The 16095-nt window shown below is 40.1% G+C and overlaps 1 protein-coding gene across 3 annotated transcripts in view; it reads left to right on the top strand.

The window, feature by feature from the left end:
- Positions 1 to 16095, top strand: part of PHTF2 (putative homeodomain transcription factor 2) — a 522887-nt gene that overhangs the window by 492616 nt on the left and 14176 nt on the right. For all 3 annotated transcript variants that reach the window (XM_053716525.1, XM_053716526.1, XM_053716524.1), the window contains one exon: positions 6608 to 6733. In XM_053716525.1, coding sequence (XP_053572500.1) covers positions 6608 to 6733 — 126 coding nt within the window. The remainder of the gene's footprint in view (positions 1 to 6607; positions 6734 to 16095) is intronic.

Below are 16095 nucleotides of genomic sequence, written 5' to 3'. Positions count from 1 at the left end.
TGTGGCTGGTGTTCTTTCTGTCCCCACTGTCTATCATTAGTTGGGTCCAAAAGTTTACAGGAACAACGTTTGGAACCTACAATAGGCTCTTAGTCATGTACATGACTAAGAGCCTATTGTAGGTTTGAAACGTTGTTCCTGTAAACTTTTTGACCCAACTAATGAAAATAAAGGTCTTTTAATCAAAGATTTCTTCTGGTGGCTGGAGGCTGCTTTGGATGTATGACTATTTGGATTGACAAGATTTGACAAATCTTACTTCGTGCCTAACAAACAGACGTGCTGTTTTCCTTCCTCCTTGATTCTCCCCCTGTCTATCAGACATATCTGTCGCTTGGGCTGGTCCGGTGTTGGAGCAGGATCTGAGATCTGTTGCTCTGCTATTTCGTCCTCGGAGCATTTGAGGTACAGTAAGCCTTTTTTGAGGTTTCTCCTTTCTCCACGTTCAAGATTTGTGGGAAGGACTGGCGGCTCTTCGATAGCCTGTAACGTTATGCGCTGGATAGTGGATACTTAGCAATCTGAAGGATCCTCTCTTCAGCTGCTTTCTACTTGCCCCTGCAAGTATTTAAGTTTCAGAGTCATTTTTAGATGACTGCTGTGTTTTTGCTTCAGGTGTTGTTCGTCAGTCCTATCTAAACTTGCTGCACAAGGTTTCATTTCTGAATATTTTGGTATACTGAGATACCTTTTTGCGACTTGGGGACCTTCATCTTCAGTTGCTTTCTAGAGTGCGGTTGCACTGTGTTAGGGGAAGATCCTCTCTCTGTTTCAGACTCCCGGCCTTATCCCGTGGTTTCTGTATTTCTGGGGTCTGGGCGTTGCCTCCCCTTGTTTCTATGAGACTGGTTGGGTCTCTGTTAGCCTGACCCGGTTTCTCTGTTTTTTTGCTCTGTGTTTGTGCTGTTTTTAGGGTTTTTTTCTGGAGTTCCTTATGCTCGGCTAGCTCAGCATACTAATGCCCTGTGGCTACTCTGCACGGTAGCAAATCGAGGGTTACAAGTTCGATCCCCGGCGAGGTCTACTCAGCTTTTTCTCCTTTCGAGGTTGATAAAATGAGCAGCGCCTTGAGTTCCTTAAGGGGGATTAGCCACACTTTACAAGTACAATCATATTTTCTCTGTGTCTTTTCTTCTTGTGGAAGAATACAGTAGTTCCCTTTCTTTAGTAAGGGGTGTGTTGTTTGGAGACCGACTGCTGGGAGACGGTGTCTCTTGGAGGCTGCTGACTCAATTGAGTCTAGTTCCTGCAGTCTCTGGACTATCTGTGGGTCAGTGTCCTTAGGCTTTTTCCTTTTTTTCAAAGTTGTTCTCAGCTTCGGACAAAGCAGGATTTTGTTGGGTAGGGGTTTTCAGGCCTAGTGCCCTCAGAATGGGCCGCCCGTTTTTGCATTCAGTGTCCTCTATAGCTTGGGTATTGTATTCCCAAAAGTAATGAGTGCAGCTGTGGACTCTTTTCATTTATGAAGAAAAACTTAAATTATGCTTACCTGATAATTTTCTTTTCTTCAGATGGAAAGAGTCCACAGCTCCCCGCCTGTATTTTCTGTGGGGCGTCTGTTATTTTTGTTCTTCTGGCACCTTTTCACCCTGATATTTATTCTACTGTTCCTTTTTCCATCGGCAGAATGACTGGGGGATGAGGGAAGTGGGGGAGGTATTTAAGCCTTTGACTGGGGTGTCTTTGCCTCCTCCTGGTAGGCAGGTTCTGAATTCACAAAAGTAATGAATGCAGCTGTGGACTCTTTCCATCTAAAGAAAAGAAAATCAGGTGAGCATAATTTAAGTTTTTTTGTATTTCTTTTGTTTTTCAAGTGTTGCAAAACAAAATTAATGCCAGTGGTTTTATTTAGTTTTACCTATAACAGTATTTTTTTATTAAATAGTTTTGTAACCAAATTTGACTTCTTAAATGTACAAATTGATAGCTCATTAAACAATTTTATAATATGGATGTCTTGATCTATTAAGCTTGTCATGTAAAAAAATCTCTGAAATTATGTCCCATGTGCAGTCAGATACATTATTTCAGTCAGACAAATTAATTAATTCAAATTAAATATGAAAATCTTTCACTAAAATGTATCCGATTTTTCAGATGGGCTTTGCCTTGTAAGGTGATGTAGCAGGTTTGATGTCTTACATACTTGCTGCAGAAATTAAGATACATTTATTTATATTTAATGAGTTGTAATATATACCATATATGAGAAAATTGTGTTGCAAGATCAAAGACAATGAAGTAAAATATTCTTTTAATGTACTTTCTCCAACATAGGTGTGTCCGGTCCACGGCGTCATCCTTACTTGTGGGATATTCTCTTCCCCAACAGGAAATGGCAAAGAGCCCAGCAAAGCTGGTCACATGATCCCTCCTAGGCTCCGCCTTCCCCAGTCATTCTCTTTGCCATTGTACAGGCAACATCTCCACAGAGATGGCTTAGAGTTTTTTGGTGTTTAAATGTAGTTTTTATTCTTCAATCAAGAGTTTGTTATTTTAAAATAGTGCTGGTATGTACTATTTACTCTGAAACAGGAAAGAGATGAAGATTTCTGTTTGTAAGAGGAAAATGATTTTAGCAACCGTTACTAAAATCGATGGCTGTTTCCACACAGGACTGTTGAGAGGAATTAACTTCAGTTGGGGGAAACAGTGAGCAGACTTTTGCTGCTTGAGGTATGACACATTTCTAACAAGACTCGGTAATGCTGGAAGCTGTCATTTTCCCTATGGGAACCGGTAAGCCATTTTCTTAGTTTAAGTAAAAGAATAAAGGGCTTCATTAGGGCTTAAAAAACTGGTAGACATTTTTCTGGGCTAAAACGATTACTTTACTAAGTATATTTGGCAGATTATTACTTTTAATAGTTGTTAAATCTTGGGGATTGTTTTAATAAAAACGGCAGGCACTGTATTGGACACCTTTTTCACTGGGGGCCTTTTCTAGTCATAGACAGAGCCTCATTTTCGCGCCTTTAATGCGCAGTTGTTTTTGGAAAGCATGGCATGCAGATGCATGTGTGAGGAGCTAAGAACCACTGAAAAAGCTTATAGAAGGCATCATTTGGTATCGTATTCCCCTCTGGGCTTGGTTGGGTCTCAGCAAAGCAGATACCTGGGACTGTATAGGGGTTAAATGTAAAAACGGCTCCGGTTCCGTTATTTTAAGGGTTAAAGCTTTCAAATTTGGTGTGCAATACTTTTAAGGCTTTAAGTTAAAGCCTTAAAAGTATGAAATTTTGGTGAAATTTGAACAATTCCTTCATACTTTTTCACATATGTATTCCCACCGTTTCCTCTCATTCCCAGGCTGGTAGCCAGGATCAATCTGGAGAGGGCTTCGGTGACCTTGATAGTTCCTGTGTGGCCACGCAGGACTTGGTATGCAGACCTGGTGAATGTGTCATCGGCTCCACCATGGAAGCTACCTTTGAGACAGGACCTTCTTATTCAGGGTCCATTCGAACATCCGAATCTGGTTTTCCTCCAACTGACTGCTTGGAGTTTGAACGCTTGATTTTATCAAAGCGTGGGTTTTCAGACTCTGTAATAGATACTCTTATTCAGGCTAGAAAGCCTGTAACTAGAAAAATTTACCATAATATATGGAAAAAATATATCTGTTGGTGTGAATCTAAAGGATTCCCATGGAACAAGATAAAAATTCCTAAGATTCTTTCCTTTCTACAAGAAGGTTTGGAGAAAGGATTTTCTGCGAGTTCTCTGAAGGGACAGATCTCTGCTTTATCTGTTTTACTTCACAAAAGGCTGGCAGCTGTGCCAGACGTTTAAGCGTTTGTTCAGGCTCTGGTTAGAATCAAGCCTGTTTACAGACCTTTGACTCTTCCCTGGAGTCTTAATCTAGTTCTTTCAGTTCTTCAAGGGGTTCCGTTTGAACCCTTACATTCCATAGATATTAAGTTATTATCTTGGAAAGTTTTGTTTTAGGTTGCAATTTCTTCTGCTAGAAGAGTTTCTGAGTTATCTGCTCTGCAGTGTTCTCCGCCCTATCTGGTCCATGCAGATAAGGTGGTTTTTATGTACTGAGCCTGGTTTTCTTCCGAAGGATTTCAGACAAACATCTTCCTTGTTTGTTGTTTATTCTGGTAAAAGGAGAGGTCAAAAAGCAACTTCTACCTCTCTATCTTTTTGGCTTAAAAGCATCATCAGATTGGCTTATGAGACTGCCGGACGGCAGCCTCCTGAAAGAATCACAGCTCATTCCACTAGGGCCGTGGCTTCCACATGGGCCTTTAAGAACGAGGCTTCTGTTGATCAGATATGTAAGGCAGCGACTTGGTCTTCACTGCACACTTTTACCAAATTTTACAAATTTGATACTTTTGCTTCTTCTGAGGCTATTTTTGGGAGAAAGGTTTTGCAAACCGTGGTGCCTTCCATCTAGGTGACCTGATTTGCTCCCTCCCATCATCCGTGTCCTAAAGCTTTGGTATTGGTTCCCACAAGTAAGGATGACGCCGTGGACCAGACACACCTATGTTGGAGAAAACAGAATTTATGTTTACCTGATAAATTACTTTCTCCAACGGTGTGTCCGGTCCACGGCCCGCCCTGGTTTTTTAATCAGGTCTGATGATTTATTTTCTTTAACTACAGTCACCACGGTATCATATGATTTCTCCTATGCAAATATTCCTCCTTTACGTCGGTCGAATGACTGGGGAAGGCGGAGCCTAGGAGGGATCTTGTGACCAGCTTTGCTGGGCTCTTTGCCATTTCCTGTTGGGGAAGAGAATATCCCACAAGTAAGGATGACGCCGTGGACCGGACACACCGTTGGAGAAAGTAATTTATCAGGTAAACATAAATTCTGTTTTTTTGAAGATGTGCATTGCAATAAAGCCACTTCCATCTTGGGGCCTTGTGCTTGGTACATTCTTAAACAAACCCTCTTAGTATAACAACAAATGATATTATTAGGCAAACTTTGATGGTTTGTAAAATAAAAAATCCTAGACATCTCCACTCAGACCAGTTTTGGAAAACCCAGACTTGCCCCCAAGCCTCAGATATAGAGATAGAGAACTTCTAACAGGCATATAAATATATTAGCCTATCAGTTTGTAAATAAAAACCACTTATGCTGCCAATCAGCACTAAAACACAGTGACCTAGAATATTTTACTCAGTGTTACCCATACTATCAAGAACAGTCTTTCCAGCCCCTAACTCTTTTAAGATTGCTGATATCTGAGAACATAAGAGTTAACTTCAAAGTACTTAATGTGCAATATGACTCCTAGAAAACTAAGGACATGATTCCCTTCCAAACAATGTAGCTGCTGGTGGTGGTTTGGTACATAAGTTGCAGATATGACCCATATATGGTGGTATTGTCCTAAAATAAGATTTCCGGGATTCAATTATACTGGAATCTTCAAATATATTTAACCAAAACTTAGCAATGGGTCCCCCAAATCTGGTTATTTAATAAAGCACCTACATGTTCTCCTCAGGCAAAGAAGAAATTGTTTATAACTACTTTAGTGCTGTTGACCATTATGGTAGTCAAAAATTGGAAATCTGCAACAGTTCCACTTCCTAATGTAGCTACCGAGGTTCATTAAATAGATGAATGGCTGAGATTAAGAAGTATACTAATATATTAAAAGCATAGAACTAGACTTATACACCCAAGTGACTTATCAATTGGAGGAATATATATAACAACCTTACTCAGTCATACGTCACATAATATGGTCGCTATATTATTTACTTGATCTCTGAAGGGGGAATCATATAAAGGTTCTGAACTAATAATGCAATAGGGACATCTAAAGAAGGAATGGCTGATCAGGAATGTATAACCAGATATACAAATGAAGAGGTGCAAATTAATAAGGAAACGAAGAGTCTACTTATAATTGTAGAATGTGATACATACTGTGTTAAATACCATCCAATATGTGCTTGTTTACATGTTTATATTGAATGTGCTGACATTCCTATGTTTCTTAAATGTCAAAATTAAACTTGCCTGATTCATATAGAGCATGTCATTTTAAGACACTTTTAAATTCACTTCTATTTTTAAATGTGCTTCGTTCTTAGTATCCCTTGTTGAAAGAGAATACGCACGTATCATACACCAGTGGGAGCTGCTGCTAATTGGTGCTTGAACACATTTGTCTCTTGTGATTGGCTAACTAGATGTGTTCATATTGCTGCCAGTAGTGCAATGCTGTCCCTTCAGCAATGGATAACAAGAGAATGAAGAAAATTTGATAATAGAAGTAAATTGGAAAGTTGTTTAAAATTGTCTGTTCTATCTAAATCATGAAAGAAAAAATTGGGGTTTACTATCCCTTTAATTGTTATTTATAAAAGCATCCAGCAAGAAGACTGAACAGATATTTCATATAATATAGTTAGAGCATTCTCAGCAAAAATTGTATCTCGTCATCTCTTTGCCAGTGCTGCTCTGTTGTAATGTTCAAATGTTTTTTAATAAAACAAAGAGTTGGTGGAAAAATTTTGCAGGACAGCCATTTGGTCTTCCTTGCATCATCTCAGATACCAGCTCAGTGTATTTAAGGATTAAGGAGAAGAATGAATTCCTAGTAATATATCTGCTTTTACTCCCAAGGAATTGGACAATCCGTTCAGATTGTATGGACTCACAATGAATCCTCTGCTTTACAATATCACACAAGTGGTCATCCTGTCTGCTGTGTCTGGAGTCATTAGTGATCTTTTGGGATTTAATCTAAAGGTGAGCACTTACCTACCTTTACTTGACCACCAAAAACTGTAACCGTCATCTATTTATTCTATGATTTATTTAATAGACAGTTGCATTTTGTGCAGCATTGTAAGTGATCACATTTTTTATTGTATAAATTAAGTCCAAGGAAAAATTATTATTAAAGGGACATTAAACACTTTGAGATGGTAATATAAAATGATAAATTGTATATAATAAAAGAACTTTGCAATATACTTTCATTATTTATTTTGTCCTCTTTGCCTGTAATTCCATTCTGAAATTGTGAGCTTTTCAGTTCCTGTTAGAAATGGAAGTGAAGAACACTGTTAAATCCAGCACAACCATTGGCTGCACACTCTAGTGACCTATTTATAACTGTCCCTAATTGGCCACAGCAGAGAAGGTAACACAAGTTACAACATGGCAGCTCCCAGTGTTTTATAGACACTAAAACTTTACACTTATTTTGTCACTTTTTAAACAACTAATGAAACTTTAAAAAATACATCTACATGTTAATCATGGGCTAATCTTTTCATTGAATGCATCATTCTATCTAGCATGTATTTAGTGTTTATTGTCCCTTTAAAGGTAAAGTTAACTTTAAAATTGTTATTGTTTAAAAAGATAGATAATGCCTTTACTACCTATTCTTTACCTTTGCAAAGCCAACATTGTTATATTAATATTCTTTAACATGTAATCCTCTAAATATCTGCCTGTTTCTAAGCCACTATAGACAGCCTCTTATCGCATGCTTTTTTTATTAACTTTTCACAACAAGAGACTGCTAGTTCATGTAGGCCATATAGATACCATTGTGCTCTTTTCCCCCCAGAAGTTGTGGCTGACACTGCACTAATTAGCTAAAATGCAAGTCAATAGATAATAAAGAGGCTTAGATACAAGATAAACGCAGAGGTAAAAAGTATATTAAAATAACCATGTTGATTATGCAAAACTGGGGAATGGGTAATAAAGGGATTATCTATCTTTTTAAACAATAACATTTTTGGAGTTGACTGTCCCTTTAAGAAATTATAATAAAGTGTCTTTTGATCATCAAATTGTGCAGTATTTTTATTGCTTTAATGGATATGCAAATTCCACACCTATCATTTAGGTGAAAATGAATGTTTTTTTAATAAAAAAAAAAAGTTTTCTAATGTACTCCTTATATCTGTAATGGAACGTCAAGGTTTTCTGAACAAAATGCAATAACTCGTCTGTCTAACATACAAGTTTCACAGAGCATTGTCATAACAAGGTTTAAAAATAAATTTGTTTTAAACTTTTCTTGAGAACAAATAATTTGTAACGTTTAAACACACAAGCAGAGATAGGAGGTAGAGATGTTTGTCTGCATAGAGGAAATTAATGCAGAGTATCGTTTGCCAACATTAATTGCCGTATTCTGCCAAACTCAGTTCTGTGCATATTTCAGATATAATGTAACTAGCTTCAAGCGTCTATAGAAGCTTTTAGTCATTTACTATAGGATTGTTTTTTATTTGTTTATATAATAATGGCGAAGCATTTATGTATTATTTTTGCATACAAGGGTAATATCACATTGAATGAAAATATATATAAAAAGAGATATACAACAATATAGATGCCCAAAACAAAACAAAAAAAACCTGTCTCTAAGATTTTGAGTGCATTTGTCAAGCACTGATATAAATTATGCACATATTGCAGCCCTAGATACAGTGAAGTGATGCATCAAAGTTATTGGCTACGTATTATTTGTATCAGCAGCTTTTAGACTCCTTATTTTGTTGTTTGTATTAGGCCTTTTTATTCATGGGGATTTTATAAGTATCCTATTAAAAGTGAGTGCGCTTGAGATGTTTCCAGATATATTTCTTTCTAATGACACGGTGAGTCCACGGATCATCTCTAATTACTATTGGGAATATCACTGCTGCCCAGCATGAGGCGGCAAAGAGCACCACAGCAAAGCTGTTAAATATCACCTCCCTTCCCTCCAACCCCAGTCATTGTCTTTGCCTACGTTAAAGGGACAATGAACCCAAATATTTTTCTTTCATGATTCATATTGAGCATGCAATTTTAAGCAACGTTCTAATTTAATCCTATTATCAATTTTTCTTCGTTCTCTTGCTATCTTTATTTGAAAAAGAAGGCATCTAGGCTTTTTTTTTTGGGTTCAGTACTCTGGACAGCACTTTTTTATTGGTGACTAAATTTATCCACCAATCAGCAAGAACAACCCAGGTTGTTCACCAAAAATGGGCCGGCATCTAAACTTACATTCTTGCATTTCAAATAAAGATTGCAAGAGAGTGAAGAAAATGTGATAATAGGAGTCAGAATCACGAAAGTAAAAATTTGGGTTCAGTGTCCCTTTAAGAGCAAGGAGGTGGTAAAGTTTAGGTGTTTGGAAGAAGATTCTTCAATCAAGATTTTGTTATTTTTCAGCAGTGCAAGTTTGTTCTGCTTTGTCCTGGGGTGTAGCCATAGCCCATGTCAGTCTCTTCAGTAGAGCAGTGGTGGCTTTTGAGCAATGGGATCTTGTGGGGTACAATCCTCACTGCGCCTCCCATGTAGTTAATGCTGCCCTAACATTGAAACCCTGAGTAAGATTACTCAGTCTTTGTTTTTCTTCCACAGGTCCATGTGAGGGAACATGCCTCTCAAACCTAGTGAGCTGCCTGCAGATTTCATGTAGGTAAGTGATGATTTTATTTTTCTGGGACAATGCAGGAAAAATATGGCACTTTAATATCATTTGATGGGACACAAGAGACATTCTCATATAGAATTAGGGGATAATGTTAAAAAGGGCAGTAATTGCAGGCACTGGGGACGAGAAGATATAGGCTCAATGTGTGGTGTGGTTTCACTTACTCCCGGCGGCTTTACTTTAGAGTACATTTTGCCGACCGGGAGGTTAATTAATACACCCATGATGGGTGGGGCTATCTGAATCGGCAAGTTTCTGTTGCGCACCTTTTCCCCGTCACTTCCTGTGTTCCGGAGGGGAGACTGCGTCATTGCAGCTTTGTAAGCAGTGCTACGGTTGCCGGACTGCGTTTTACACTGCTATAAGTTGAGTCTGGACTAATTCTAGCAGGATATACACTCCGGTGTCAGCAAGGCAGGTAGGCACCTCAGCAAAGCTAAACTGAGGTGTAGAAGTTATCCGGAGTGTTTGTGACAGTTTATTCATTTTCTTGCAGAGAAAATAAAGCAGTTACGTTTTAAAATTTAAAGAGACAAGTTTTTTGTGTGTTAATTTCAACTTAAAATATAAGTTTATTTAATTCTAATTTGTTCAATTGTGAGTAAAGATGGACCAAGAGGCCCTGCAAAATGTTACTTGTTTATGTTTTGATGCTAATGTGGAACCACCAATCCCTTTCTGTTCCTCATGTATTGAGAGAACTTTAAATTACAGGGATAGACTTTATTCTGAGCCAACATTGTTTAAGGCTGATGCTGTTCAGGGGTCCTCTGACAATGTTCAAGATATGCCACAACTTTCTCCTCAAGTGTCCCAAAATTTATCGTCCGCACATGCAGTGCCCTGCGCTTCCTCTCAAACTCCGCCTGGAGTTACATTGCAAGACATTGCTACCCTCATGTCTTCTGCGGTATCTGATGCGCTGTCTGCTTTTCCCATTCTGAAGGAAAAATGCAAGAGGTAATGTAAAGAATCAGTGAGTAAGGTTTCTGACACAGTTGTGACTATTCCGAATGCTCCCTCCCAGAAATCTGAGGAGGAAGATACTTCGGGAGCATCTGAGGGTGAAATCTCAGACAGTGTAATTCCTTCAGGTTTAAGCTAGAACAGCTCCGTTTGTTACTTAAGGAGGTTTTGGCTACCTTGGACGACTCCGACTCTACGGTCGTAGTCAATCCTAAGAAGTCTAGCAAGCTAAACAAGTATTTTGATGTACCTTCCATGGTGGAGGTTTTCCCTGTACCTGATCGGGCTACAGAGATTATTGCTAGGGAATAGGAGAGACCTGCTATCCCTTTTTACAATGGCAACCTGCAGTGTGTATTGCTACCGTCACTAATGCGGCAGCATACTGTTTTGATGCATTTTCTGATTCTATTCAGGCAGACACTCCCCTGGAAGAGATCCCGGATAGGATCAAGGCCCTTAAGTTGGCCAATTCTTTTATTACGGATGCTTCCCTACAGGTTATTAAGCTGGGAGCAAAGATTTCTGGTTTTGCTGTACTGGCCCGCAGAGCCTTATGGTTGAAATGCTGGTCTGCGGATGTTTCGTCTAAGCTTTTGGCAATTCCCTACAAGGGTAAGAACTTGTTTGGGCCGAACTTGGCTGAAATTATTTCTGACATTATGGGGGGAAAGGGTTATTTCCTCCCTCAGGATAAGAGGAATAAACAAAAGGGTACAAAAAAGAGAGAGAAGTTTGACAGTACCCAGCACTCACAAAACACTATATAGTAACAGTATGCATTGAAAACCGGATTGTGTCCAGAACTGGTTATTAAAACGTAACTTTTACTAATGATAGAATAAAATAAAAAAGGTTGGTAAATAGTACCAAATGTATAACATAAATATGTGAGACATACATTTAAAACTTAGATTAAGAAACAGATCAGGACTGTGTGTGTGAGACTTGCTAATTTGTGTTTACCTGGGACTTTTCTAAGCTTATATTGATGTGGCAATTGCCTTCCTTAATCAGTCATTTATAAACCGTTTCCTCTCCTGCTCTAGGTACCAGTATTGCTCAGATTAGGTAATGTTGTTGGGGTCAATCCCCTTTTTAGATTAGCTTTAGAGCAATCCGTGTATTCTCTGAGCCCTGAGAGTTACGGTGTATTTGAACTATTACCCAGGGAAGTAATTCTGTTTTTGAAGTCTCACACACACAGTCCTGATCTGTTTCTTAATCTAAGTTTTAAATGTATGTCTCACATATTTATGTTATACATTTGGTACTATTTACCAACCTTTTTTATTTTATTCTATCATTAGTAAAAGTTACGTTTTAATAACCAGTTCTGGACACAATCCGTTTTTTTAATGCATACTGTTACTATATAGTGTTTTGTGAGTGCTGGGTACTGTCAAACTTCTGTCTCTTTTTTGTACCTATATATCTATCAGACAGTCAGCACCCCCCTTCTCCTACACTTCACCAGTGATACTAACTGGTATATAATGAATACTGAATAGATTATATATCTACTATTATTTCAGCATACTATATTATGAAGGGGTTGATATTTGCTTAAACTAACACCGTTGCCACTATTTCCATGAATAAACAAAAGGGACATCAGAGTAATTTTCATTCCTTTCGAAACTTCAAAGGTAAGCCTTCCTCTCCTTCTGCCAAGCAAGATCAGTCCAAACCTTCCTGGAGGACCAACCAGTCTTGGAACAAGGGGAAGCAAGCTAAGAAGCCCGTTGCTGACACAAAGTCTGCATGAAGGGTCTGCCCCGATCCGGGACTGGATCTTGTGGGGGGCAGACTTTCCTTATTCGCTCTGGCTTGGGTTTGGGATGTTCGGGATCCCTGGACGGTGGACATCTTGTCCCAGGAATACAAACTAGAGTTCAAGACCTTTCCTCCCAGGGGCAGGTTTCTGCTCTCAAGATTATCTGTAGACTAGATAAAAAGAGAGGCGTTCTTACACTGTGTTCGGGATCTTTCCGACCTGGGAGTGATAGTTCCTGTTCCAATGCAGGAACAGGGTCTGGGATTTTACTCCAATCTGTTTGTGGTTCCCAAAAAAAAGGGAACCTTCAGACCAATTTTAGACCTCAAAGCCTAAACAAGTTTCTCAGAGTCCCGTCCTTCAAGATGGAAACTATTCGTTCCATTCTTCCCTTGGTTCAAAATGGTCAATTCATGATGACAGTAGATTTAAAGGACGCGTACCTGCATGTTCTCATCCACAGGGATCATCACAAGTTTCTGAGGTTCACATTTCTAGACTAACACTTCCAGTTTGTGGTTCTTCCATTTGGCCTTGCCACAGCTCCCAAATTTTTTCAAAGGTCCTGGGATCCCTGTTGGCGGTGCTCCGGTTGCGGGGCATTGCAGTTGCGCCTTATCTGGACGACATTCTTGTTCAAGCTCCATCCTTTCAACAAGCGAACTCCCACACGGAGATGTTGTTATCCTTCCTGCGTTCTCACGGTTGCAAGGTGAATTTGGGAAAGAGTTCCTTAATTCCAGCTACAAGGGTAGTGTTCTTGGGAACCATAATATATTCCATATCAATGAAAAGTTTTCTGACAGAAGTCAGAAAATCAAAGATCTTCGACTCTTGTCTGGCCCTTCAGTCCTCTTCTCGGCTGTCAGTGGCTCAATGTATGGAGGTGATCGGTCTGATGGTAGCTGCGATGGACGTCATTCTTTTTGCCCGTTTCCACCTCAGACCTCTGCAGTTATGCATGCTCAGGCAGTGGAACAGGGATTACGTGGATCTGTCCCTGCAAATACATCTGGATTAGGCATCAAGAGATTCTCTTTCTTGGTGGTTGTCTCAGGAGCATCTCACCTAGGGAACCTGCTTTCGCAGACCCACCTGGGTGATTGCAACAACGGACGCCAGCCTGCTGGGTTGGGGAGCAATCGGGGGCTCACTAAAGGCTCAGGGGACATGGACTTGGGAGAGGAGTCTGTTCTCCCATAAACATTCTAGAGTTGAGGACAATCTTCAATGCTCTTCTGGCCTGGCCTCAGTTACCTTCAGCCCGGTTTATCAGGTTTCAGTCGGACAACATAAACTCAGTGACTTACATTAACCATCAGGGAGGAACTCGGAGTTCCTTGACCATGTCAGAGGTAGCCAAGATCATTCAGTGGGGGCGTAGACCCACAACTGCTGTCTATCTGCGATCCACATTCCAGGAGTGGACAATTGGGAAGCTGATTTTCTGAGCAGACAGACCTTTCACCCGGGGGAATGGGAACTTCATCCGGAGGTGTTTGCCAACTTGGTTCTCAAATGGGGACAGCCGGAGCTGGATCTCATGGAATCTCGACAGAATGCCAAGCTTCCGAGGTACGGGTTGCGGTCAAGGGATCCTCAGGCTGTACTGATAGATGCTCTGGCGGTTCCTTGGAATTTCAGTCTAGCATACCTATTTCCTCCGTTTTGCTCTCCTTCCACGGGTTATTGCTCGTATCAAGCAGGAGAAGACGTCGGTGATCCTCATTGCACCGGCATGGCCTTGCAGGATCTGGTATGCAGACCTAGTGGAGATGTCATCTCTCCCACCTTGAAGACTCCCACTGTGGAAAGACCTACTTCAAGGGCCCTTCCTTCATCCAAATCTTGTTTCTCTGAAGCTGACTGCTTGTAGATTGAACACTTAATTTTATCTAAGTGTGGTTTTTCGGTCATTGAGACCATGATTCAGGCTCTTAAACCTGTGACGAGAAAGATTTAATATAAGATATGGCGTAAATATGTTCCATTGGTGTGAATCTGGAGGCTACTCTTGGAGTAGAGTTCGGATTCCTAGAGTTTTGTCTTTTCTCCAGGGGGGTCTGGAGAAGGGTTTATCTGCGAGTACTTTGCAGGGTCAAATATCTGCCTGGTCTATTTTGTTGCATAAATGTCTGGCGGATGTACCAGACGTGCAACCCTTCTGTCAGGCCTTGGTCAGAATCAGGCCTGTGTTTAAACCTGTTACTCCTCCCTGGAGTCTTAACCTTGTTCTTAAAGTTCTTCAACAGGCTCCGTTTGAGCCTATGCATTCCTTAGATATTAAGTTGTTATCTTGGAAAGTTTTGTTTCTTGTTGCAATTTCTTCTGCTCGCAGATTCTCAGAACTCTCGGCGTTGCAGTGTGTATCCCCTTACCTTATTTTTCATTCTGATAAGGTTCTGCGTACTAAGTTGGGGTTCCTTCCTAAGGTGGTTTCGGATAGGAACATTAATCAAGAAATTGTTGTTCCTTCTTTGTGTCCTAACCTTTCTTCTCCTAAGATGCGTCTACAGCACAACCTAGATGTGTTGCGTGCGTTGAAATACTATTTACAGGCGACTAAGGATTTTCACCAGTCTTCGGCTCTGTTTGTTGTTTTCTCTGGGGAACGTAAGGGTCAGAAAGCTACGGCTACTTCTCTTTCTTTGTGGCTGAAGAGTATAATTCGCTTGGCCTATGAAACAGCTGGACAGCAGGGTCCTGAGAGAGTCACGGCTCATTCTACGAGGGCTGTTTCCTCTTCCTGGGCATTAAAAATGAAGCTTCTGTGGAACAGATTTGCAAGGCTGCAACTTGGTCCTCTCTACACACTTTTTCCAAGTTCTATAAATTTGATTCTTTTGCCTCGGCTGAGGCTTCTTTTGGGAGAAAGGTTCTTCAAGCAGTGGTGCCCTCCGTTTAGGTTCCCTGTCTTTTCCCTCCCTTATCTGTGTCCTCTAGATTGGGTATTGATTCCCAATAGTAATTAGAGATGATCCGTGGACTCACCGTGTCATTAGAAAGAAAACAACATTTTTCTTACCTGATAAATTTATTTATTTCTTGACACGGTGACTCCATGGCCCGCCCTGTTTCTTTAGACCGTTTTTTCATGTTATAAACCTCAGGCACCTCTGCACCTTGTTACTTCCTTTCTCTCCTTTTACTTTGGTCGAATGACTGGGGTTGGAGGGAAGGGAGGTGATATTTAACAGCTTTGCTGTGGTGCTCTTTGTCGCCTCCTGCAGGAGTGATGTTCCCAATAGTAATTAGAGGTGATCCGTGGGCTAACCGTGTCAAGAAATAAATAGTTATCAGGTAAGCATAAATTTCGTTTTCCACTAAGTTAGCTAGTTCAGACTGCTCGCTTTCCCTTTTAAAGCAAACATAACTTCAAACTAGTGGTCACATTGCAGTTTTTTTTCCCCTAACATTACTTTGTTAGGATGATGCCCAGATAATGATTCACTTAAATAGCATTATAGTGATAAAATCAAATATTTGTTCGTTAGAGGATGTTATTTTATCACTAGCAACGCGGCAAATCTGTGTGTTTAACTGCTGCAGGAATGCGCTCAGGAGTTGCAGAGCAACTGCAATCAACAGTGATAGTCACATGACCTAAATGCGCGACTAGCGCTGCTTTGCGGGTCCCGAGCATTCATTTTACTACATGTTTAACCCCTTTGGGTGGATTAAACACATACTTTGCAGTGTTTCTACTGATACGACATGCTCTAATTAATTGGAGCGTGTCATTTTAGCTTTATTATGAACCTTTAAGATCTCCTGAGATTTGATCTTTTAAGGAAGGGCTTCAAAGAACTTTGTAAATACTGTGATTTTGTCCAGACCCAAAGGGACAGCCAGAAACTGAAAATGTAATTGTTTCAAAATGAAGCTGAGGAACTTCCCAGAGAAGCTTTAGTCTAA

The sequence above is a fragment of the Bombina bombina genome, chromosome 6 (genome assembly GCF_027579735.1).
Source record: "Bombina bombina isolate aBomBom1 chromosome 6, aBomBom1.pri, whole genome shotgun sequence".
Taxonomy (NCBI): Eukaryota; Metazoa; Chordata; class Amphibia; order Anura; family Bombinatoridae; genus Bombina; species Bombina bombina.
Note: the sequence above shows the minus strand (reverse complement) of the source record. Positions and strands in the feature narration are given on the sequence as shown.